This window comes from Xenopus tropicalis, chromosome 3, assembly GCF_000004195.4.
Source record: "Xenopus tropicalis strain Nigerian chromosome 3, UCB_Xtro_10.0, whole genome shotgun sequence".
NCBI classification, from domain to species: domain Eukaryota; kingdom Metazoa; phylum Chordata; class Amphibia; order Anura; family Pipidae; genus Xenopus; species Xenopus tropicalis.
In genome coordinates this window covers 99,521,911-99,547,312 of record NC_030679.2, presented here as the reverse complement: position 1 = coordinate 99,547,312, position 25,402 = coordinate 99,521,911, and the positions used below count along the sequence as shown (strand labels likewise).

Sequence of the window (25,402 nt, the reverse complement as noted above, 5' to 3'; positions counted from 1 at the left end):
GTTATGACCCATGTGGCGCCTCTCAGCCTGTCATATTTCAGCTAGCTGAAAACCACCCCCTGCAACTGAAAGTCAGTTCAGTGGCAAATTTGTTTAACCCTACAGTACCTGATGCTTTTCAGCCCTAAAACTTTACATTGGGGGTGAATTGATCCGACCCCACCCATGATCTATAATATAAGGGGATAAATAAACAATGGAATGATTTACCACTGAATTGAAAAATTGAAGAATCCAGTACAAAAGCACAGATAGAAGGATAAAGACCACATATCCCTTAAGAGGATGCTATTAAGAAAATGATGGTAACTGAGGGCATACACTTTAATAAATGAAAAGGAAGATTTCATTATCTGTAGTTACATGTTACAGGTACAGGTTTGGGATCCGTTATCCGGAGACCCGTTATCCAGAAAGCTCTGAATTACGGAAAGCCTGTCTCCCATAGATTCATTTTATTGAAATAATTCAGATTTTTAACACTAATTTCCTTTTTCTCTGTAATAATAAAACAGTACCTTGTATTTGATCCCAACTAAGATATAATTAATCCTTATTGGATGCAAAACAATCATAATGGGTTTAATTAATGTTTTATTTATTTTTTAGTAGACCTAAGGTATGGAGATCCAAATTACGGAAAGCCCCCTTATCCGGAATACCCTTGGTCCCGAGCATTCTGGATAACGGGTCCTGTACCTTTACATGTTCATTTATTAGCTAGATAGCATAAAGCATATTAACATTATGCAACCATTGTAAGGTAACTGGCAGCTATAAAGTAGCAGTTTCATATATTTATTATTACTGATTTTTCAAGTGTTTATAAAGCACTACCATTTTACATACCATAGAAAATGACAGTATTCATGAAAACAAAAAGAATCAAGAGGTGAGGAGAGCCCAAAGTATGTCTTTTAGTGTCTGAAAGAAGCTGTTCTAGCTCATAACATATGACAAAATATGCATTTTGGTGTATCTTTGTGAAAAGTGCTACATTTAATATCCATCTTCATTTGTGCCTATAAATAATGGAATTCAGTGGTATATAAGGGACCAGAATTGCACTTTTATAAGCCATTAAATATATTTCATTAAACTGAAAGGAAAGCAAAATTATTATTTGCTGCAAAATGGAAATTACATTGAAATAATAATAAATACGTTTTATTCTATTTCACTCGTTTTTCGTTTTTTGACCAATGGAAATACAGGTATAGGACCCATTATCCAGAATGCATGGGACCAAGGGCATTCCGGATAAGGGATCTTTCCGTAATTTGGATCTCCACACCTTAAGTTTACTAAAAAATCAATAAAACATTAATTAAACCCAATAGGAATGTTTTGCATCCAATAAGGATTATTTCTATCTTAGTTGGGATCAATTACAAGGTACTGTTTTATTTCTACATAGAAAAAGGAAATCAGTTTTAAAATTCTGAATTATTTGATTAAAATGGAGTCTATGGGAGACAGGCATTCCGTAATTCGGAGCTTTCTGGATAACGGGTTTCCGGATAAGGGGTCCGATACCTGTATATTGATTTCCATTTTGTTCCTTATGCAAAAAAAAAGCCCAAACTATGTTTTAACCTCCCTTAGGAAATAAAGGATTTTGTCAAGTCTAGTGTGGCAAATAGATTTCACTAAAAGCGTTTCAAAATGTTTTTTAAAAATCAAAAGATGCTAAAAGTGAGTTCTGAATTCAAAGTGTTTTATAAATACAGTAAAGTTTTATTAACACTAAAGGTAGGGAAAATAGGAGAATTTGACCAAATTCAACCCATGCCAGATTATAGATAGGATATTTATTGTCTAATTTACATCCCACCACCAAAGATGGATCAAGCTGTGTATGATAAGAAGAACTTGGAATAGCCACACATTATATTCCCCTGGTTGCTTTCAGCATGTTAACAATGCATGGTAAATACCTAGTGATAAGAGAAAAAAGCCCATGTGTATACATCCTGCTGAGGGTGGGAATATTTCAGGACAAGGGGTCAGTTTGCAGGGAACCAATGACAGTGCAAGCACAGGACTTTCCTGGCACTATATGAATCAGTCCTTTTAGTGAAGCAATAGCTCACGCCTTCCACGTGTGTAAAGTGTATCTGAGAAGCCAAAACGGCAGAAAAAGAAGATGTCTGAAACTGACAGGAAAAGCTCCAATTACAACAGTCTGACTATAAGAGTTTACAGAAAGTTTAAGCATAAAATAGCTCTGAAGAACAGCCTGGCAAAAGAGACACTCTCTGAGTTTTTCGCCACATGTTTACTGATAGTAAGTATCAGCTGCTTTCCTGTTTCTACATGTGCGACTGTGCTGGGGTGGGAATATCACTGCCGCTATGTGCTGTTTGGCTACAGTTTTCATATGCTGTGAGTGTGGATTGTAATTATCCACAATGCAACTAACTTTTGTTAATTAGAACTACCGCTGACACAGAACTCATTTTATTTCCTGTTTAATGCCAAATTTGACTGTAAGTTTCGATTCAGAATTCAGTTTCCTGTTATCATAATATGCAACATGATTAGTACTGCTGCAGACTAAGCCAAAGTTCCCCCACAAGGCATATTCAGCCAACTATAGCGTTTTTAGGAACGAGAACTGTACAAAAGGTTACAGTGTGAACTCTGCAGACACCACATACTGATTTCTAGTGCAAAAACTTTCTTTCATATAACTTAGGTAATTAACCACAGCGGTATTGAAAGATATGAGAATATGAGTTATTATGCATTCTGAACATTTTATACATTGATGGTATTTCATACATTTGTGTTTGTAGTTCATCAGATATATTGGTGGGGGGAATATGTTTTACAATATTAATGTATGTTGAAATCCCAAGTGGTGTAAACTTTTTGCAATGTTTGAATTTCACCTCGTATTCCCTGTAAATGTAGAAATAATCAGGCATTCCATCTGTTATTTGCTGTTTGTTTTTGCCTTGAGTGCTATGTAAATAGAAAAAGACAGAAGCTGAGTACTGCACAGCATGGAGAACAGACTGCTTGTGACCCTACAGTGGTTGGACTACAAACTCCACCACCCTTAATATCACATTTAAATGGCAAAGTAGATGACAGTGTTTTAAAGTAAAATTTTATAAAGAGATTAAAAAAAAAAAAGAAGAAGAACAGAAGTAAGAGCCATTCAGGCAAAAGATTGCCAAACACCAACAGGCATATAAAGTGACCGGTGACCCGTAGCAGGGCGTAGGGAGGCAGGGGCATGACAGCGTTGTAGGGGTTGTAGGCCACTCCCAGCTGGTTTGGGATTGGTGGGTTCAAATGGCTGCAAGTTAGGGGTATAAATAGGTAGCTCAGTGCTTTCCTGCTTCCAGTCCATTTTAGACAGTACAGGAAAACGCCCACCCTCCCTCCCCAAACAGGTGAGTTGGTATTATAGTTTGGCTGGCGGAGTGGTTGAGTCCAGGAACCAATGGTTGCATGGTTATTGGTGGTTGTCACGCCTGTCACCTCAGGGGTAAGGAGGTGTGTCAGGAAGTGAGTTTGTTGAGAAGTAGGTGGTCCCGGTCTAGGATGGCAGCTGGCAGCGCTAGTGGCGTTGCACAGTTATTAGATTGTTATATGTTATGTTTGTTTATGTTTATCATATGTTTGTGTTATGCTATTTGCTTACGGCAGGGGGCTCAAACTCAATTTACCTGGGGGCCGCAGGAGGCAAAGTCAGGATGAGGCTGGGCCGCATAAGGGATTTCACAAAAAATTGGCTTTCAAGGGATAATGCAAGGCACGGCGGGCGGGAGCTGCTGATTGCGGAAATTACGTTATACCGTAACAGTTATTATGGGAAGACGTTCTGTGTGCACAATTAGCTGCTAAGGAGCTAATTGTGCACACAGAACGTCTTCCCATAATAACTGTTACGGTATAACGTAATTTCCGCAATCAGCAGCTCCCGCCCGCCGTGCCTTGCATTATCCCTTGAATCGCAATAAAAATCGCGACCCATTCATTGCTTTTGAGAAGGCGTTGGTGCGGGCCACAAAATACTGTACCGAGGGCCGCAAATGGCCCGCGGGCCGCGAGTTTGAGACCCCTGGCTTACGGTATGTGTTAAATTAAACTTCAGTTGTTAATAAATGTTCTGCGGCCCTTTCCATCCAAAAATTTGGTGTCCGTGTAATTCTTCTGGGATAGGAGGGGTGGTGTGGTAGGTTGATAAGAGGTGAAACAAATCCCAACGATGCACCTGTCATGTGTTTTCTTATGCTTGATAATATTAGGTTTGCCACTGGATTATTGGGTATTGGGGGGGGTAAGAAGATGTTTGGTCCAGGGCTGGAACTAGGGGTAGGTAGAAGAGGCACCTGCCTAGGGCGCAATGATGGGGGGCGCCAAGCTTGTAATTGCAATCCCCCCCTGTGATGTCACTGCGCACACACAATCGGGGGTAGGGTGCATGGCAAGATGGCTGGCCGGCTTGGCCCGCCTCTGGTTTGGTCTACCACTGTATGACTGGGTGTAGGAGAATTAGTAAGACTGATGTTGCTACATGGACTTTGGTGGTGATGTTTAGAGAAAGGCCTTACTTATATAGTTGTACTTTCTTCTGCAGCAGCCTGAACCTTAGAAGTCTTGTTCTTGTGCAAGAGAAATGCTATTGTTGTAGGATCAAGAGGATGTTTCTTGAGCTTTTTTGCTTTACTAAGTGCATATAGCTATCAGTCACCTAGCGCAAGTATGATTGTTTGCCTGGTAGCTGATGGGTATGTTTGCATGCCTTAGTCATAAGTGACACTAGATTGCCACTTGAATTGCTAATGTGCTAATTACCCTGACCAAGGCTTTTGTAGATCCCTCTTTTCCAATCACCTGACATTGGAAGCAGGTGCTTTGCAGCATGACAGGAACACAGGATGACATGAATGCTGAATAGTCCTAGATCCAAAGCCCTATAGTGAGAGGAAGTATAACATGCAATGTGAGAAATCAGGATTGAGCAGAATAAAATAGCTAATTAATTTCAATTTCATATTATAATTTTCTGTTCATATATACATACTATGGCATGCATTGCTCAGAGTACAATTTCCCCATGTATTATATTGATGAGTGGGGGGATTAGTCACAAGTGCTGTATGCTGGTAGAAGTTTATAGTTTTAAAAGAGCTTCTGAGTTATTGACTGGGGTTTATGAGGCTTGGTAAAGCTGGGGAAATTCAACTGCACAAATAGGGCATAGAGATAACAGTATAGGGGATAGAGATCGCATAGCACTGTTGTGTCTGTCATGTGAAATGCAGCAGTTAAACCTTGGAGGCTGGAAGACCTAAGAAGGATACAGACATGTATGTGTGATTAAGTATATAGCTGGAAATGATTGCTATGAATGTGTCCAATCTGCATCCTATAGTGTTTATTAATATAGTTTTGCACTAAATCACACTGGTAACATTTATTTTTTAATACAATAAGCCAGCGAAAATGACTACTGGAAATCATTTGAAAAAAAGGCCTGACTGACCAGATTAAGATAGAATAACAATGATCCATCAACCCACAGATTAAAAAAAGACTGAGTTAATTCAGTCCCATTTTTGAAGCAAAAATGACTGCACATATGCACATTCCAGTGGCTTGGCTAATATAGCTGCTGAGCCAGAGGTTCTAAATGCTCTTCTTGCAAGATCCTGATATCTGTGTTGGCTGCACACTTAGTGATTCTCAGACTTCACTATCAGTGCTTGGTGCTGTAATCAGAAGTGCCCCAGGACAACTCTCTCATCTAATGTTCCATAATTTATCAAGATGTACACGGGTATAGGATCTGTTATCCAGAAAGCTCCAAATTAAGGGAAGTCCATCTCCCACAGACTCCATTTTAATTAAATAATTCAAAATTTGAAAAATGGTTTCCTTTTTCTATGTAATAATAAAACAGTACCTTATACTTGATCCCAACTAAGATATAATCAATCTTTTATGGAGGCAAAATAATCCTACTGGGTTTATTTAATGTTTAAATTATTTTTTATTAGACAAAGTATGGAGATCCAAATGACAGAAAGACCCCTTATCTGGAAAACCCTGGGTCCCAAGCATTCTGAATAACAGATTTGATACCTGTACTATAATAAAGTCACAAACAGGTACCGTTTCCTACAGTAACACACACTTTATTGTTTAAATTTACAGCACACCAACAAATTATTTATTCTAGAATAGTTATCCTTATAAAGGTAAAAAATTAATGTAAATGTGCACATTTGTTTAATCTACTACCAGATTAGTATTGTTTTCTTATCTTGCATGTATTTAATATTTGGTGTTGAATTGCTTAGATTAGATTAGGTGCTTTAGTAATGAGAATTTGCCAAACAAAACTCTTGTATTAAACCATTCTCATATGAAAATGTGGGAGCTGTTATCTAGAGCAGTGCTGTCCAACTGGCGGCCCGCGACCCCCCTCTGTGTGGCCCCCCACCTGTCTGGCTGCTTTGATGGCTTACTCTTGTGTAAGCTTTAAATGGTATCAGTACTGAGATTAACTGGCCCCCTGCATGGTTCTCACCTCAGATTCAGGCTGTAATCAGGCTGTATTGTTTAAATATGTAATCCCCTGTGTTGTTCACACCTTTTAATCTCTGCATTGTTCACCCCCTGCAGTGTTCACACCTCAGGCTCAGGCTGTAATCACCCCCATTGTTCCCCTGTTCACACCTCAGGAGCAGTAGAAACCCACAAATAATCCCTGCATACTACAAAAAGAACATGTACTGAGGTGGTACTGCAATTAAAAAGGTTTTTAATATATAGTTATTGTGCAGACTGTAGGAGCAGTGCCAGCATTGTGTCACTGTAGGCTGCCTGTGTGTGCCATACAGTATGGCACACACAGGCAGAGTAGGGAAGGCTGAGTATGGCACACAAAGGCAGAGTATGGCAGGCAGAGTATGGCACACACAGGCCAAGTATGGCACAAACCAGCCAAGAATGGCACACACAGTGAAAGTATGGCACGCAGGCAGGGTAGGGCAGGCAGAGTATGGCACACACAGGCAGGGTAGGGAAGGCAGAGTATGGCACACACAAAGGCAGGGTAGGGTAGGAAGAGTATGGCACACAGGCAGGGTAGGGCAGGCAGAGTATGGCAGGTTTTTGCTGTACTACAACCATTAATATGGGTATGGTCATGTGATAACACAGGTGTGGTTTCAAGTGGGTGCGGTTTCAAAAAGGGGAGTGGTCAAAACTGGCTTCCATTATCGGCCCTCCACCATGTAGGTCGGAAAAATTCTGGCCCTCGGTACAACAGAAGTTGGACAGCACTGATCTAGAGTGTTCAGGGCCTGGGGCTTTTTGAATAAGGGATCATTCTGTAATTTGGAGCTCCATACCTACTAAAAATCATTTAAACATTAATAAAACCCAATAGGATTGTTTTTCCTCCAATAAGGATTAATTAAATCAATTACAAGGTACTGTTTTAATATCACAGAGAAAAAGAAAATAACTTTTAAAAAATATAAATTATTTGATTAAATTGTAATCTGTGGGGGATGGCCTTGCCTTAATTCAGAGATTTTTGGATAACAAATCCCATACCTGCATCAAGTTGTTTTAGAATCAGGAAAAATGTGGCTGTATCTGGAACCTTCGAATTTCCACATTTTAATTTAACGAATTTCAGACAGGAGCATAAATAAGTACCCAATATCTTAGGGAACATGAATAGTAATCTTTTGCTTGTCCTGTATAGACAAACAGCTATACAAAGCACTGAATAAATATATGCCTGGTGAGAGTCAAGGTGTGCTGACACACCTTGAAGCAAATAATAATGGGCATGAATCAATTCTGCCTGATTAGTTCAGTGTAAGTAAATACAGAGCTAGAGAACCCACCCAAAGAATTGCTATACAGTTACATTTGTCTTTTCAAAGGTATATAAATATAACTTTAACATAAATGTTTTGTTGCCCAGTCTAAGTGGCTTCCACCGCAGGTGACAAACGAGAAACATGTTGCTCACCAAACCCTTGGATGTTACTCCCAGTGGCCTCAAAGCAGGTGCCTATTTTTGTATTTCTAGTTTAAAGGCAAGTTTTGGTTTCATACAAACCAGGTGTCCTGCCACACAGAGCTTCCTATAGGCCTCCAATCCACACAGAGGCTACCAAATAGCCAATAACAGTTCTTTGGCACCCCCAGGTACATTTTTCATTCTGCGTTGCTCCCCAACTCTTTTTACATTTGAATATGGCTCACGGGTAAAAAAGAATGGGGACCCCTGCAGTAAAGGAACATTCTTAGTTGCAAGATGTTTTTTTTTTGTTCACATAAACATACTAAACACTACTTCTAAGTAGATGCTTTTCTTTTAAACCTAGGGCACATAGGTTATTTGTTCTCATAATAAGCTGGTGGCTCAAACACATGTAACCAGTGCTGCTTGTGTGTGTCTTTTACTATGTCACATGGTATTTATAGGCTGAAATAGCACAGAACTGTGGGCCATGTTAATATCATAGTACGTTTATCATCATTATGATTAGTGTTTATTTTAAAGACCACATACTTAAATACACCATATATTTTTATTATATGTCTGCTTGTCCTCAGTCATTGTGTTTATGGTATAACATTACTTTAAAAGATTTTAATCAATGCTCTATATTGAAAGACACATATTATTTAGTTGTTTTTACTGTTGTTCATTATATTGCTTCCCCTCAAGGGCGACATGTCATGGTTTGCCAGGGAAAAATTACGGAGAATTATATAGCAATATATTGCCAATATCTAAATCATATTTACTCAGTTCTGTGATCAATAGAACGTAAAAATGCTTCCCAGTAGTAAAAACAAAGAGGTCAGTTCACTTGAGATTAATGAAATCAGAATGTTCACCAAAACCAGGAGATGATTCCAAGACTATTGAATAAATGCCTTTCCCAATGATTAATGAGTCGTTAGGTTTATTTACTGGACACATTCATTGCTACTGAGTGTTCAAGTCAGTGAGAATTAACATATAACCAGGCTCCTGAGTTGATAAATCTGAGTCCTAGAACTTAAAAGAGATGAATGTTTTCTCAGGATTTCTTACCTGAGCATCACACATAGCAAGTTATTGTCTGTACTGCAGGCATATTATCTAAACGGTTGTCTTTTTCTCATACAGATTCTTGGCTGTGGTTGTGTTGCAACCTCTGTCCTAAGCAATACTTCAGATGCCTACCTCACAAATAACCTGGGTTTTGCAATGGCAGTGACTATAGCAGTTTATGTCTCTGGAGGGGTCTCAGGTAAGTAATTCATGTAAACAAGTGAAATTTCATTTATTAGCAGGACCCTTGTATTTTCCTGTAGAGGTGTGCTTAATAGAGGGAAATACCTATGTTGTACAATGGTTTCAGAGTAATCCCTGCCATGAATAGTTTAATTTACAGGCATATTGTTGTTCCTATTATATAAAGGTAAATGCTTTGGTTCAGTCATCAAGCAAAAATTTCTTAAATTCTTGGTTTTGCACTAGGCATTCAACTAAATGCAAACAATAGAGGTCAAATCTTATGATCTGAATGATCATATATTATGGAAGTACTGCTCCAAGCCAATAGCTATGGCAGACAGTAAATTACACAGTGGGTCATTCAATGTAAAGAATCATTTTTGTTTCACAACTCTGAAGCAGCGGAAATGTGTCCTGGAAAGGAATTGATGGTTTTGGCAGAGAATTCCAGCAATATTTGCTGGAGTAGGAATAATACCTGGGCCTGTTCTATGGTTTGGGCTAGGGCCCCTGGTTCCATTTAAAGCAAGCCTTAAGGTTGCATCATACAATGACAATTGTTATGATTCTATACTTCCTACTTTGTGGCAACAATTTGGTGAAGGCTATTTCCAGTTTCATCACAATAATGCACCCATAAACAGGGATAAATGCATTGAGTTTGCAGAGATAGGAGTAGAAGAAATTGACTGGCCTGTGCAGATTCCTGATCTGAACCCAGCTGGAGACCTATGGGATGAATTGGAATGTTGAATGTGTGCCAAGCCTGTTTTTAGCATCATTGCACTGCCCATCCTCACTAATGCTCTTGCGGCAGAATAGAAAACCTTTGCAGAAGATCAAAGTCTATTATAGCACCAAAGGGAGACCAACTTCATATTAATACCCGTTATTTATGAGATGTTGGATGGGCGTGTGTGTCTATGGCCAGCTGAAAACCTGCACATATTGGGCCAGATTTAATGTGATGAGAAAATGTATCACAAGTTCAGTTCATTCCAGATTTCCCTAAGAATTCTATTGAGTTTTTACAAGATAAACCATGAGATACCTTCCTCACTTTCCCTCATAGAATAGAATTTGACCTATTTTTGAAGCATGCATATTCCCTCCCTCAAGTAAAAGCTGAGAATGCAAGAGAAGTATGATTAACTATGTACTAACACCTAAAATCTTGAGTACCTGAAAGCCTAGGCATTGTGTCTTACATAGCTTACTGGTACATTCTTATTAAATAAGTGCCAACGTCCCTTCTTAGATGGCTCACTTAAAGGCCACTGTGGCTAAAATTACATATTATAGTGGATTTGCCGCAGAGTGGAATGCTCCGTCAAACCTCTACCACATTATTTATTCATACAGTACATGAACACACAATGTATGTCTGCTGTTTTGTACATTCTGATAATCTAGAAAAAGCAGTAACACAGGCACAGAGCCTCTATGAATTTTTTAGTTCTCCATAAGCCCTTCTCCTGTTGTATAGCATCACTGATGTGTTAGTGCATTAACTTATATCACAAAACCCCCCAGCAAAAACCATTTCTTTCTAGATAAATTTACAGAACACGGAGACTGGATACAGAGAAATCATCCAGTTCACAACCAGTGGGTTTTGTGAATTCCAGATGACAGAAATAATAGTTTACGTAATATGTCAAGCATATAATAATTTTGAAATATGGTCTTTAATAACAAAAAGCAGATCAATAGTGGTCAGAAATTTAAATGCATTTATGAATGGAAAAGGTCAGGTTTTAGAACCTCAATACCACTTAGCTGAGCCTATTGGATTTGCAATTACATGAAAGCACTCAGGTAGGCAACAACCTGTCTAACACTAGTAATTCATAATTTGAACTAGACGATAAGGAATAGCTTTAAGAACGAGTGCCAAAAAGCAAAAAGATGAATACCATTTTTCCCATATAAGGTAACATTGCATTTTGTTATTTTTATTATTAATATTAACGATGGAAAAGGGGTTTTCAAAGATGGCGGAGAGTATAAAAATTGATAATAAAAGGCTATAAGTACTGATCTAGGGACTGATATGATTGAGGTAGATTGGACACTGCTTAAGAGGAACACTATATATCTAGTAGTGCTATATGCAATAGTAACCTAGCCTCATCTCTAACGATTAGCAGTAAATGAACAAGGTTATTCCATGCATTTTATAAACAATGTTCCCTTTCCCATCCATAACAGATATTTTCTTAACATGGTATAATAACACACTTGCTAGTTACATGGTTAATCTTACAGTGGGGGTGTCAGTTGCTTAGGTGGTACAAACTATGGTAATGCATTACTTTAATTTGGGGTAGGTAATTGGGCAATATGCTGTCCACTCATTTGCATGGTCACCAAACTAGCAGATATTTGCCAGAATTTGCCCTTGCTGTTAGTCCACTACACAAACCAATACGTTATTAATCTGGGCAAGAGCATTTGGCCAGCTTTAGCTAAAAGATTTCCTTTAAGGTGAATGTGAGATCATTTTCGATAGTTCTGTATATATTAACACCATATGGGCAATTAGCAAACTGCAGGGTACAAAATGCAACCAACCCTGCCCTGGACTTTTTTGAACTGCCACAGGCCTCTGCCCTTTAAAAATTGAGCTCAGAGACCTGCATTTGCCCCATAAATACGGCAATGCTTGTGTTCGGCAAAATAGGTACAGAGAGCGGCCAGACCCTGAGCAGAAATACTTTTTGATTGAGCACCAAGAGGTGTGCCTTTGCATATGGTAAATGACTTCTTGTGACTTTTCCATCAGTACTGATTTCATAGAATACCAACACCACATATGCCATGCCCCATACAGTATATACATAAATATATCAACCTTGCTTTACACTATGTAAGACACTGCTAGCACAAACCAAAAAAAGATGTTACACAACTGTGCAAGACATATGGACTTATTTATCAATTTTTGAGTTTGTTTTTCTAAATCGAATAAACTCACGCACATTGAATGCTTGCTTATTTATTAAGGAAAACTCGTTTAGGTTTACAAACTGGAAAAACTCCAAAAATTTGAGTTTGAAAATATGGCCTGATTTTGCCCACAACAACTCCCATTGACTTCTATATAAATGCTTGCGCCTTTCAATAGAAGTCAATGGGAGTTGTTGTGGGCAAAATCAGGCCATATTTTCAAACTCAAATTTTTTGATGGAAACTCGAAAAAACTTGAATGGTAAAAAAAATTAAAAATCAAACGTTGATAAATACCAGTAAGACCACTGAAAATTGACTAATAAACATTCTATTGACTCCACACATGTCAGTAATAACCATAAGCACTCTATTAAAACTTGGTTGGGTTGAAAAAAGACCAAAGTCCATCAATTTCAATGATTCCAAGTGAACCCAGTGACCTATCTATACACTTGCATACATAATATACATATACAATATACAGTATATACACTATATATACCAATATTTATACTAATTGTAGATTTTAGCATAACAATAGTCTTAGATACTATGCTTGTTCAAGAACTCATCCAAACCCCTCCTAAAGGCATTAACGGAATCTTCCATTACCACATCACTAGGAAGGGCATTCCACAACCTCACTGCCCTCACTGTGAAAAACCACCTACGCTGCTTCAAATGGAAATTCTGTTCCTCTTATCTACAGGGGTGGCCTCTGGTGCGCTGATTGATTTTATGAGAAAAAAGAACTATCTGCCTATAATCCCCTCTAATGTACATGTAATGAGTAATCATGTCCCCCAATGCCAGTAAAACCACTGAAAAACGGACCAATAAGCACTCTATTAACTTCAGACATGCTAGTAAGATTACTAAAAATTAGCCAATTAGCACTCAATTAACTTCAGACATGCCAGTAAGATTACTGTGTAGACTGAAAGCATTACCTAAACTTGCACAATACCAGTTGTGATGTTTTCTACTTGTGCTCCTACACACCCTCTCTCATTGCCTTCCTGGATAGCTTAAAGGGATGTTTCTCCAATCAGAAGAGGCAGTGGGGAGCAGCAGAGAGGGGCGGGAAGGCAGTGGGGAGCAGCAGAGAGGGGCGGGAAGGCAGTGGGGAGCAGCAGAGAGGGGCGGGAAGGCAGCAGGGAGCAGCGGGGGGCAGGAAAAAAATGTATTTAAAAACTAAAGAAATAGTGGCACAGTGGGCCCCCCAAATTAGTGAGCCCCGGGCAGAAGCCCCTTTTGCCCATTTAGTAGAGCGGCCCTGACTGGGATATAAGCAATACAGCCTGTACTTAGAAATGCTGCATGGAATACAAACCAGCATGTTATCTGGAATCCTTGGGAACTGGGGGTTTCCTGGATAAGGGTTGTATTCTCAACTTGAAGCACCATTCTTCAGGGCTACTAAAACACATTCACTTAAAAAAATCCAATTATTTGTTTTGTTACCAATAAGAATTCATGCAGCCTCGTTACTATCAAGTACAATGGTCTGTTTTATTATTAAAGAGTAAAGACAAATAATTAAAAAAATAAGATTTTTTTTTTTTTTTAAATTGGGTCTCTGTGGAATATGGCATTTCCATATTTTGGGACATTTGGATAATGGATTTCAGGTTAATAGTGCCCATACCTGTTGATATTTATAAAATGTTTTCAATGCAATTTTGTCCCTTGTTAAAAGAAACCTTTGAACTAAGAGAGCTTCAAATGGCCTTGATGCTTTTAGTTCATGTTTGCTAGACCTGAGGTCACAATTCCATTGAGCAAGTAAATATAGATAAGGTGTGATCAGAAAGGAAAGCCTTATATTTTTAAACAGCAAAAAAGAACACAGGATCTAATGCATAACCTTTTGTAGGGATTTTGTGGGTATATCTGTTCTGAAAAGGCATATCTATTAGTGGGCATGCAGCACACTGATAATTCACCTTTTCCATACGATAGATCATAGAATTGTCTATTCTTGGCAACTTTTCAACTGGTCTTCATTTTTTTAAAACATTTTTATAGTTGTTTTGAATTATTTGCCTTTCTTTTCTGACTTTTTCCAGCTTCCAAATGGAGTCACTGACCCCAGCAGCCAAAAAACTATTGCTATGTGAGGCTACAATGTTATTGTTATATTTTATTACTAATCTTTCTATTTAAGCCCTCCTCTATTCATATTCCTGTCTCTCTTTCAAACCACTGTCTAGTTGCTAGGTTAAATTAGACCCTAGCAACCAGATAGCTGCTGAAATTTTAAACTGGAAAGCTGCTGAACAAAAAGCTAAATAATTCAAAAACTGCAAATAATAAAGACTGATAGTTACATAGTTACATAGTTACATAGGGTTGAAAAAAGACCAGTGTCCATCAAGTTCAACCCATCCAAGTAAACCCAGCACACCCAACCCACACCTACCAATCTATACACTCACATACATAAACTATAAATACAACCACTAGTACTAACTGTAGATATTAGTATCACAATAGCCTTGGGTATTCTGATTGATCAAGAACTCATCCAGGCCCCTCTTAAAGGCACTAACAGAATCTGCCATTACCACATCACTAGGAAGGGCATTCCACAACCTCACTGCCCTCACCGTGAAAAACCACCTACGCTGCTTCAAATGGAAGCTCCGTTCCTCTAATCTATAGGGGTGACCTCTGGTGCGTTGATTGTTTTTATGGGAAAAAAGAACATCCCCCAACTGCCTATAATCCCCTCTAATGTACTTGTACAGAGTAATCATGTCCCCTCGCAAGCGCCTCTTTTCCAGAGAAAACAACCCCAACCTCGACAGTCTCACCTCATAGCTTAAATCTTCCATCCCCTTTACCAGTTTAGTTGCACGTCTCTGCACTCTCTCCAGCTCATTAATATCCTTCTTAAGGACTGGAGCCCAAAACTGCACTGCATACTCAAGGTGAGGCCTTACCAGGGACCTATAAAGGGGCAAAATTATGTTCTCATCCCTTGAGTCAATGCCCTTTTTTTATACAAGACAGCACTTTATTTGCTGTAGTAGCCACAGAATGACACTGCCTGGCATTAGACAACTTGTGATCTACAAAAACCCCAGATCCTTCTCCATTAAGGAAACCCCCAACACACTACCATTCAGTAGATAGTTTGCGTTTATATTATTCCTACCAAAGTGCATAACTTTGCACTTGTCAACATTGAACCTCATTTTCCAGTTTGCTGCTCAGTTATCTAATTTTGTCAAATCGCTCTGCAAAGCGGCAGCATCCTGCATGGAACTTATAGTTTAGCACAATTTAGTGTCATCAGCAAAAATAGAAACAGTACTGTCTATGCCCTCCTCCAGGTCATTAATAAACAAGTTAAAAAGCAAAGGACCAAGAACTGACCCCTGCGGTACTCCACTAACCACACTGGTCCAATTAGAAAATGTTCCATTTACCACCACTCTTTGTACTCTATCCTTCAGCCAGTTCTCTATCCAATTACAAATATTATGTTCTAGGCCAATATTCCTTAATTTGATCATTAAACTTCTGTGAGGTACTGTATCAAACGCTTTAGCAAAGTCCAAGTAGATGACATCAACTGCCATTCCAGCATCAAGGTTCCTGCTCACCTCCTCATAAAAGGCGACTAAATTAGTCTGATAGCAAATTGTCTTAAAATAACATTATTTACATCATAGTTAAGTTAATTTAAAGGTGAACAACCCCTTTAAAACAGAAATTTGCTGTTTTACCTGTGGAGTCCCTGTGTGAACGTAACTAATTAAAAACATCTCTAGAAGTTATTTTAGCCTTGATTATTATTTGTCTCAGTTACAGGAAGTGCAGTACATTGGGAGCTGCTTAGAGTAAAATCTTAGCCATCGCCTGTTTGAGGTTAACCAGCTGCTACAGATATAGCTAAGCAAATTAGTTGGTTTCATAATACCGGAACACTGGTATTTTAAGCTAAAACATTTTACTAAGACACTTATGCTGCTTTCCTTAAACAAGTGCAGTTGCCCTGGCAACCAATGTCTTTGCTTTCATTTTCTCACATTAAAATAAAGTACTGATTGGTTGCTAATCAAATATCTATTGCATGGAACTTACCATGTACAGATCAGTTTATTTAAATGTAGAAAATGTTCCTATGTGGGACAATTATTTTTACCCTCCTTTCCTACATACTGAAATGGCACAATTTGTCTTAAGGTGACAGAGCTAAAAATGTATCTGAAGACAGAAAGCGCCTGGGGACAGGGAGCGTTTGGTCAGCTTCTCTCAGCCTGCGTTTTTTCTTCAGATGGAGAGAAGCGGATCTGCTTCCTAACGCAACTCTCTGTACCTGCACAGAATAGTAGTAGAAAAAAATAGAGAAGAAAAGAGTACAACAGAGGTCCACCCAAAAAACAAGAAAACAGGCATTTTCGGGCCATCCTCTTCTCTGTGTAGCTGTATTCTGTGCAGATACACAGAACTGAATAAGGCTAAAGTCCGACAGAGCGATTCAGATGTCCATGATAGAGGTCTTCTAATGCAGGTGACTAACCTCTCTGAAATTCCTTTCCACTGGCAACAATAGGTAGAAAATCCTACGCATCACTTTGGCTTTCCAAAGCCTGCAGCAGGAGGAAAACTTTGAAAAGGCGAAGTGATGCACAGACCTTCCCACCGGCGATTCCTATTGTTACCAGTGGAAAGGCATTTTGAAGTGGTTAGTGGTCCACGGTAGCAGAGATCTATTGCAGGCAACTAACTCATTCCATGGGACATCAGCCTTAGGGAACAGACCCACTTCTCTCAGCGTGTATAAAAAAAAACCAGAGGCTGTAAAAAGCAGCCCAAACGCTCCCTGTACCTAAAGTGTTCAATATATAACAGATTGCTTTATTGAATGTTGGTTTTGCACATAAACTCAGAGAATGTGCCATAGCCTCAAAATGCTGACAAGCAGATGCTCCAGATTTAGGCGCACATTTACTAAGCAATTTTGATAAAAAGGCCTTTTTTTTTTTACTTCTAGATATTTTTAAACTTATAATAATTTGAGATTTATTAAGGCTTAGGTTACTTTCTTGGAAAAAAAAATTGCAAGGTGTGAACTGTCGAGTACCATTGAGTCCTATGGAAAGCTTCAAATATTAGAAATGTTCAAGTTTAACTCGAAAATGATTAAAAAAAGTATATTCATATATTCATTGCTACACACTTTCAAGGGGAAGTTAATCCCATCATTGTTTTCTATTTCATCCAGTTTTAAGGGAAACTTAATCCCATCATTGTTTTCTATTTCATCCAGTTTTAAGGGAAACTTAATCCCATCATTGTTTTCTGTTTCACCCAGTTTCAAGTGAAACTTAAACACATTATTGTTTTCCAAGAATGAGAGCCAATGCTGCAGGAGCAACTCCTGTTTGGGAAAAATAAAGAGGATTAAACTCAAATTTTTTCGAGTATTGTTTAACAATACTCAAAAAAATTGTGATTTTCTAATGGTTCATACAACGATAACAGCATTATTGTGGCAATTTATAAATACAACAATGATCGAGTTTAATTCCAATTTATACCATGTCGAGTTTATACGACTTTGAAGTCCAGAAAAAAAACAAATTTTGTTAAATCAGCCCCTTAGTGCTGGTATTTAGTTATAATGCTCAGTGACAAAAACACTTACAAGATATGAGAAAAAAAGTGCCTTCTTGGAAAGATAATAGCCAAACCAATGTAGTTCATGGAAACCAACATCCCTTAAGCATCCCCATTGCAATGTAGTGTTCTACAAAGCTTTCCATGTGACTGGCCAATTGTATGGGGGCCTGAGTATAATAAATTATATCATGCAACAATATCAATGGCACGTAGGGGCTGTGACAGATGGGGAGATTAGTCGCCGCGCGACCAACCTCCCTTGTCGCGGGCGACTAATCTCCCCAAAATGGCAGCCCACCGGCGAAAATGTAAATCGCCAGTGGGATGGCATACGCAGCACAGCAATTTGCAGAAGTTGCCTTAAGAAGAAATTTCGGCGCCGCGTATGCCATCCCACCGGTGATTTACATTCTCACCGGTGGGATGGCATTTCGGGGAGATTAATCGCCCGCGACAAGGGAGATTTGTCGTGCGGTGACTAATCTCCCCGTCTGTCATAGCCCTAAAGGTATTCAAGGGGTAATATAATCTCTTGGAGGGCTGCATCCAACCCAAAAGCTTTTACCTGGACAGCCCTGATTTAATTATATGTTAAATAACTGATTAATAATATCAATTTCAGAGAATCAGTTGATGCTCCTGGTTAGTTCTGTTTACCATGTATTATTTGTGCAAATGGAGAAGAATGGAGTAATTTAACTTTTCAGTTTGACTGATCTGCCTGTTTTTTACTTTGATTTTTACCTTAATTCAGATGCTCTTACATTTAAGAACCAGCCAAAACATTTATGAATACTCTCATAATAAACATTTTATTAATGTAATAAAATTCAGTAATGGAAAAAAAAATTGCAAAGCAAAAATATATGCTTCAACAAACAAATTTGCCTTTGCCCAATGTGGCCACTTCCAACAGTGGAAGAAAGTTTGAGAATTTTATAGTTTGCGCCAGTGAGTAGTGAATGTAATAATGCTTCTTAATGAAAAAGTTATGATTAAAATTTTTACAATGCAAAAATACTCTAATGAATTATACTAAATCGCAAAATGCGTTTTTTTTTGCCTTTATGGCTTTTATTACGTTCGCCAAATAATCATTCAATACTAAAAATGAATAAGGCTGCTGTACAAATTCCCATGTTAAGTAGGCCAGTGCAAATGAAGGCACCCACTGAAGGCACCCATTGGATTTGCACTCTTATTTATTAACTTGCATTGAAATATTTCATGCTTTACACAGCACATCAGACCCGTTTTAGCTAAGGCATAGCAACTCTTTCCTGCTAACCCAAAGTGGGTACATAAGGGCAGATCTGCAAGTTTGTCCCAGTCATTGAATGTACAGCTCATTGGCTAATGTACATACAAAAGCTTGCCCAACACAGGTCTTGATCCAACCATTGCAGCAACAAAACAAATCTGATAGTTGGCTCACCTAATCCATATTGCCAGTGATAATATAAACTCAGTAATATATTCATGGGCTAAATGATTTACCAACATGTTCGATAAGAATAATGGCAACACTGGCAAGAATGCACACACATATATATTATATTCGTCTGTGATTTGTTTGCTACAGTGTATCCTTGGCATGTATCCGAATTTAAATAATGTGATTATAAGTTTATATTTTTGACATTTGATGCAATATAAGTGGCTTTATATGCATACAGAGTTCTTGGAAGTTTGCCCTATCCTTCAGCTGAAACAGCAGCTGAGTGTCATGTTTTGCCCTTTGGCACAAGATACCACAATCCTACTGTGAGAACAGTGCTACAAATTCAGATTGGAGTGAGAGCATGTTTTCCTTACTGTAAAATGAACAGATGCAGGAAGGCTAAAGACTGTCTCTAATACACTCAAAGTCTTTCCATTCTTAGTGCTTATACTGGGCACGCACATCGCTGCTTAACAATCAATCTTTGGCCAAACTATATGAGTATCTGTTTTTCTGGGGCCCCCAAAACAATTGATTTGGCTGATAAAACTCAGCAAAAGTGTTTTATTACTTATTATACATGTTAGGTGTGCAATATAGTACAGTACTTGGTAACACTTAACAGTTCCACTTCTTCCTCATCAGGTGGCCATATAAACCCAGCTGTCTCCTTTGCCATGTGTTTAACAGGAAGACTAAAGTGGGCTAAGTTTCCTTTCTATGTAAGTGCACAGTTTTTGGGTGCAATTGCTGGATCTGCAGCAGTTTTTGGCATCTATTATGGTGAGTAGTGTTTTCATATGACAATATATAATTGTCTGCTGTATGGTTTCCCAGGATCTGCTTGGCCCCATGAGTAACTCAATCATTTGATTGACCCCTAAACAAGCATTAGCACTTTTTTGTGCCCACAGTTTCTTCTGTACTATATGTCATCTTTATGATCATAGCAGATCACACTAAAGTCCCAGCAGTTAATAAACCTAGTTTGCTTAATGCAAGATGCAAAGCCCATGTAGACTGACACAAGTGCTGTCATTGTTTTGTAAAAATGTTACATTATTTAGAGGAAAAAGCAAATTATCCACTGCAGCAAATGGCGTTCAGCCACTGTACGAGAAAAGGTCAGTGTTTTCCAACCAAAAAGTTGGCTGAGCTTGGCAGGCAAAATGCACTTAATGCCTGTAACTGCTTCTTACTGAACAGACTAGAGAATGCTATGCACATAGTAAACTGTGGTGCTTATTCATTAAAAGGTGAAGCAAAGCTTGCCACAGAGGGAATTTGGCAATACTATATTCACTATATGGGAGTTTTAGGGGCATATTTATGAAAGGGTGAACTCTCACTCTAACCCTTTCATAGGTATGCCCAAAAATCCCATAAAAGTGAATGAAGAGCAGTTGGATTTCCCTCTGGCAAATTGTAGCAAGCTTTATTTAACCTTATAATAGGCAGTGTTCTAAATTCAGTATTTCAAGAGGTTTTCTGTGTGGATCAATGCCATGCAATTACGTTTTGGCTGCCACAGTTCTTCATAAGAGCACTACTGAAAACCAAAAAGTATGAACGCAGGGGCGGTTTATTCATTTAGTTCATTAAAGTTATACCCATGGCATAGGCAACTAATTGATATTTTAGGGCAAAGACACTACTTAGTAGCAGCTACTTGTCACGGCTACTAAACACAGGAAAATACCCTGCCATAGACAATACTGAGAATTACCTCTGCTAAAACACACGTAGAGACAATTATCAGTAAATGATCACCATTGTCTATTTTTGTAGCGTGGCAAGTAGCTGCTACTAGTAACTCCGTGTGTCTTCACTCTAAGGGCTCTGGCACACGGGGAGATTAGTCGCCCGCGACAAAACTCCCTGTTCGCGGGTGACTAATCTCCCCAGATTGCCATCCCTCCGGCGAAAATGTAAATCGCCGGTGGGATGGCATACGCAGCGGCGCGATTTCAGTGAAATCGCAACATCGCTTATGCCATCCCACCGGCGATTTACATTTTCGCCGGTGGAATGGCAATCCAGGGAGGTTAGTCGCCTGAGACACGGGAGATTTGACGCGGGCGACTAATCTCCCCGTGAGCCAGAGCCCTTAAGGTAACAAATTTGTTAGAATCAACCAGGAATCAGTTCAGGAATACACTTGTATAACACTATGTAGTCTTGATCACAAACTGGAAGTTGGGCCAATGGTAGCCAGAAAGAAAGGAACAGAGTAGTTGAGTGCTTGCTAGTTTATTTTATGTTGCAGCGCTGGGAGCAGTTCACGATCATACAGAGAAAAGACAAGTAAGCTATCATAGCTGTAAGCATTCAAAATTCTGTACCATTGTGGAAACAGAAATATACACAGTTGTGTGTTTTAGAGATGTCTGCAGCCCTCAGCTGTAAATACTGCATCAATCATCCCCAGTTACAACTGTAACCCCCAGATTTGCTTTTAGGTACTAGAGGTACACTGGGACTGGAAGTTTGGCCATGGAAAGCTATATATCCCCCATATTTTCATTCAACAAATAGATAACTATTGCTACTGTATATCAGCAATATGAGGAGATACAGGAAACCTAATGTAAAATCATTGCCCAGCAACTGTCTTCTTGAATCAATGTTATATATCTTGTACATAAAACATAAAAAAACAGTAATTCTTAAATGTTGTCATATATTGCAGATGCACTTTATAATTACACAGGAGGGATCCTTACAGTTGATGGTCCAAATGCTACAGCATACATTTTTGCAACATATCCCAAGCCTTATCTGTCTATTATGGGTGGATTTGTAGATCAGGTGAGTGGAAAAAAAAAAGCACAAGTCAATCCAAAATATAATTGTTTGCCTAATAAAAGAAAACATACTTCTAAGCAACTTTGCAAAATATATTCATTACAGATGTGCACTGTTTTTTTTACTTATTTGTATATATAATTGCTAGTAGAAGTAGTGTTTGTCTGTCCTCTCTATTCTCTGCCCTGGTGGATCTGGCATTTGAAACAATGTAACACAAGCAGCAGACTGACAGACCTGACTTGCTGCAGGAGACTGACCTTTGCAACATTGCTTAAAAAAGAACAACCAGGAGTTCAGCAAATTCTGCTTTCAATAGTAATTACATCTACAAATAACTTTTAAAGCACTAAAAAAATCAATAAACTCACATTGGAAAGTTGCTTGGAATTATGTTTTCTTTTATTAGGCAAAAAAATATTTTTGGGGTTCACCTGTGCTTTAAAGGAATGCCTTGTGCACCAGAATTCATGCACCACAAGCTCAATGGTTTCTTGGGGAAGTTGGTATTAATAAGGATACAAAGAGTTCTACACTTTCTCTCCTCAACTATGGTCTTTTATCATGCTGATAAAATACAGTAGTTAAAATGAACCAATGTATAGTTTAATAAACGCAATTTCCTAAGATTGCTGTCTGCACAGTCTACACAGAGCATAGTGACCTCGGGGATGTATGCCATTCTTCTTCTTACTATTTAAGTGGAGTTCTGACTTAGAGAACTCAGCTCCCCAAGAGTGATACCCATGTTAGTTAGGACTAAGGCACTGTCTTGATCGGGTACACCAGCTTATGGTTTATGTTTTGGTAAGATTTTAGGAGAGAACATTTTTATTATGGTTTAACCTTTGTTATGCTTTAACCTCAGCAACAAAGCACTCTGAATTGCTATTTACATGTGTTACAGGTAATGTCTACTGCTCTCCTACTCATTGGAGTGCTTGCAATATTTGACAACAAGAATTTGGGAACTCCCAAGGGGCTAGAACCCATTGCGGTTGGTCTACTCATTCTGCTTTTAGGCTTGTCACTTGGAATGAATTCCGGATGTGCAATGAATCCTGCAAGAGATCTGGGACCAAGGATCTTTACAGCTATGGCTGGATGGGGCATGGAAGTATTCACGTATGTTTTGTACAATGTTGAATTAAAGTTGTAGAAATATCACACTTATTTTTAACTGTTGCTGATCTATAAAGGTTTTAATTCACCCAGGTCATGAAATATGTAGTAAAGGTAGGTCTAAATTAAATGGGCTTATTCAGTAGTCTTGAAACGTTGTTTTTTTAATTAAAGATTATTAAGAGATATTTCATATTTGCTGTGGATGTTCACACTTCCAGACATTATACTAATATTAGGATTCCAGCTTCACATACAGATTTCTAGTACAAATAAAGAATATTTGCATCTATACCTGAAGTGCAATAAAGAATGGAAATAAAGCTCTGTTCTGTATACAGTACTTCCATTACACGATGACACTTCAGTTTATGTTGTTTTTTTACTGCTCTTCCATAATGTTATATTTGTATGTTATTGCACAGATCTGGAAATAGCTGGTGGTGGGTTCCTGTCGTGGGGCCTATGCTTGGAGCAGCTATTGGTGCCTTCATTTATGTTCTCTGCATAGAAGCTCATTTCAGTGATGACATGGAAGATGTACATAATAGCCTGGAAGCAGATCATTATGAGAAACAAGAACTTACCAGCATGGCGTGAAATGCCCACCTGGACTAATTTAGTCCTGTGTTTGGACTGGGAGACAAATACTGCCTTGTAGTATTACAGCAATCACCTACCACCATAATCTCATCTAAGGAATACAACATTTTACTGTGATGAAGCACACGTAACAGCAGCAATATTACCAGCTCACTATGAAAAGGAAAATGTGCACTTTTTTAATGGCTTGCATTTAAATTTTTATTCCCAGCCATCATTCACACAGATAAAAGTACTGGGGCCTAATCATATGACCTCTTAATTGCTGGGACATAAATCCCATGTATTAATGAAGCACTAATGGACCATACACTGGGTCACTAAGGTGTATGCAGGTGATTGGTCTTGTCATGCATTAATGTGTAATAGGTGTGATCAATCATCAGTACCATTAAAATATGCTACCTGGTAAAATGATTTTACTGTCAAGGGCCAACAGCTTTACGTCAATCGGATATTGTTCCCCATCTAAAAGGAAATGTATTTTACATTGTCATTAATTATGCTGCTAGAGGGGGCAACCTATGAAGCAATAAACCCACTGTGCTCAGGATTACTAGGACCTGCCAAGCCAATGAATGGCCCATTCCTAATTAGCTCTAATGATACAAAGGATCTCTCCTTGCTGAAAGCTCCACTGATGATCTTCTTTCTTTCTTCCGTATACACTTATATAGAGGAAATATAAAAATAGGTAAAGTAAGTGTTAGAAAAAGAGTGGAGTTAAGGTTGGGCAGAAAAAGAAACTACTGGTTGTTTGGTCTAGTGTAGAGTCTTTGTGGCCACTTCTTTCATTCATCTACAGCCAAGGACTGCATATTCTAATTCAATAATCAGTGAATAGTTGGGGTGAATTTCAGAGCAAAATGTTTGCTCCCTCTCCATGTGTCTGCACTCAGGCCGAAGCCATGCCTTTCAATGCAGACAGAGAACGAGCAAAAGAGAATGACCTCGTCCTGGCCCGAGAAAGTGTTATGTCTGCCATTAGCCTCAGGGGCACATAGAACAGTTTTCATTTTTTTTGATCAAGGGCCTAGATTTTAGTTCTAGCAATACAGTACTAGGAAAATAATAAAGACAATTCAAAAATATTTTTGTGTCTGTCTTTTGTAATGGCATGTCCATTTATATGTATATGAATATGAATATTTTTTGTTTGTTTGTTTTGCATAGAGGTGGGTGCAGCATCATACCTGTGCTGATCTTGCTTGTAGATTTCTGTATAAAGCATAAGAAGAAGGATCAGTAAAAAGGCACTGAGGAGCAATATGACGGTCTTCCAAATGACATTCAGCTCAGTTTGTTTTATATTTACTAGTAAATGGACAATCACAGGACCATTAACAAAAGGGATAAAGACTATTATGTGGTATGAGAGACTGGCCCTCCTGAGTGTACGGAACCCATGCACCACTGGTTAGGTCGCTGGTATAATATTGGTGGAAAAAATATACTCTAAACTGGTTTCACAAATTGCGACTTTCTATTCGCAAAAGAAAATCGGTGCTAAACTCTCGCATAATCAACACACACAGACGGCATGCACATGCTAATTGCGAACTTATTTGCGA

General features: G+C 38.6%; 1 protein-coding gene across 1 annotated transcript; it reads left to right on the top strand.

The window, feature by feature from the left end:
• Positions 1-2,059: 2,059 nt before the first annotated feature.
• aqp9 (aquaporin 9) lies at positions 2,060-24,922 on the top strand. Its single transcript, XM_002937673.5, has 6 exons — positions 2,060-2,287; positions 9,164-9,287; positions 19,947-20,084; positions 21,991-22,109; positions 23,014-23,231; positions 23,654-24,922. The coding sequence occupies exons 1-6, from the start codon at positions 2,147-2,149 to the stop codon at positions 23,826-23,828; spliced, it is 915 nt and encodes a 304-aa protein (XP_002937719.2). The 5' UTR covers positions 2,060-2,146; the 3' UTR covers positions 23,829-24,922.
• The last annotated feature ends 480 nt before the right edge of the window (positions 24,923-25,402 follow it).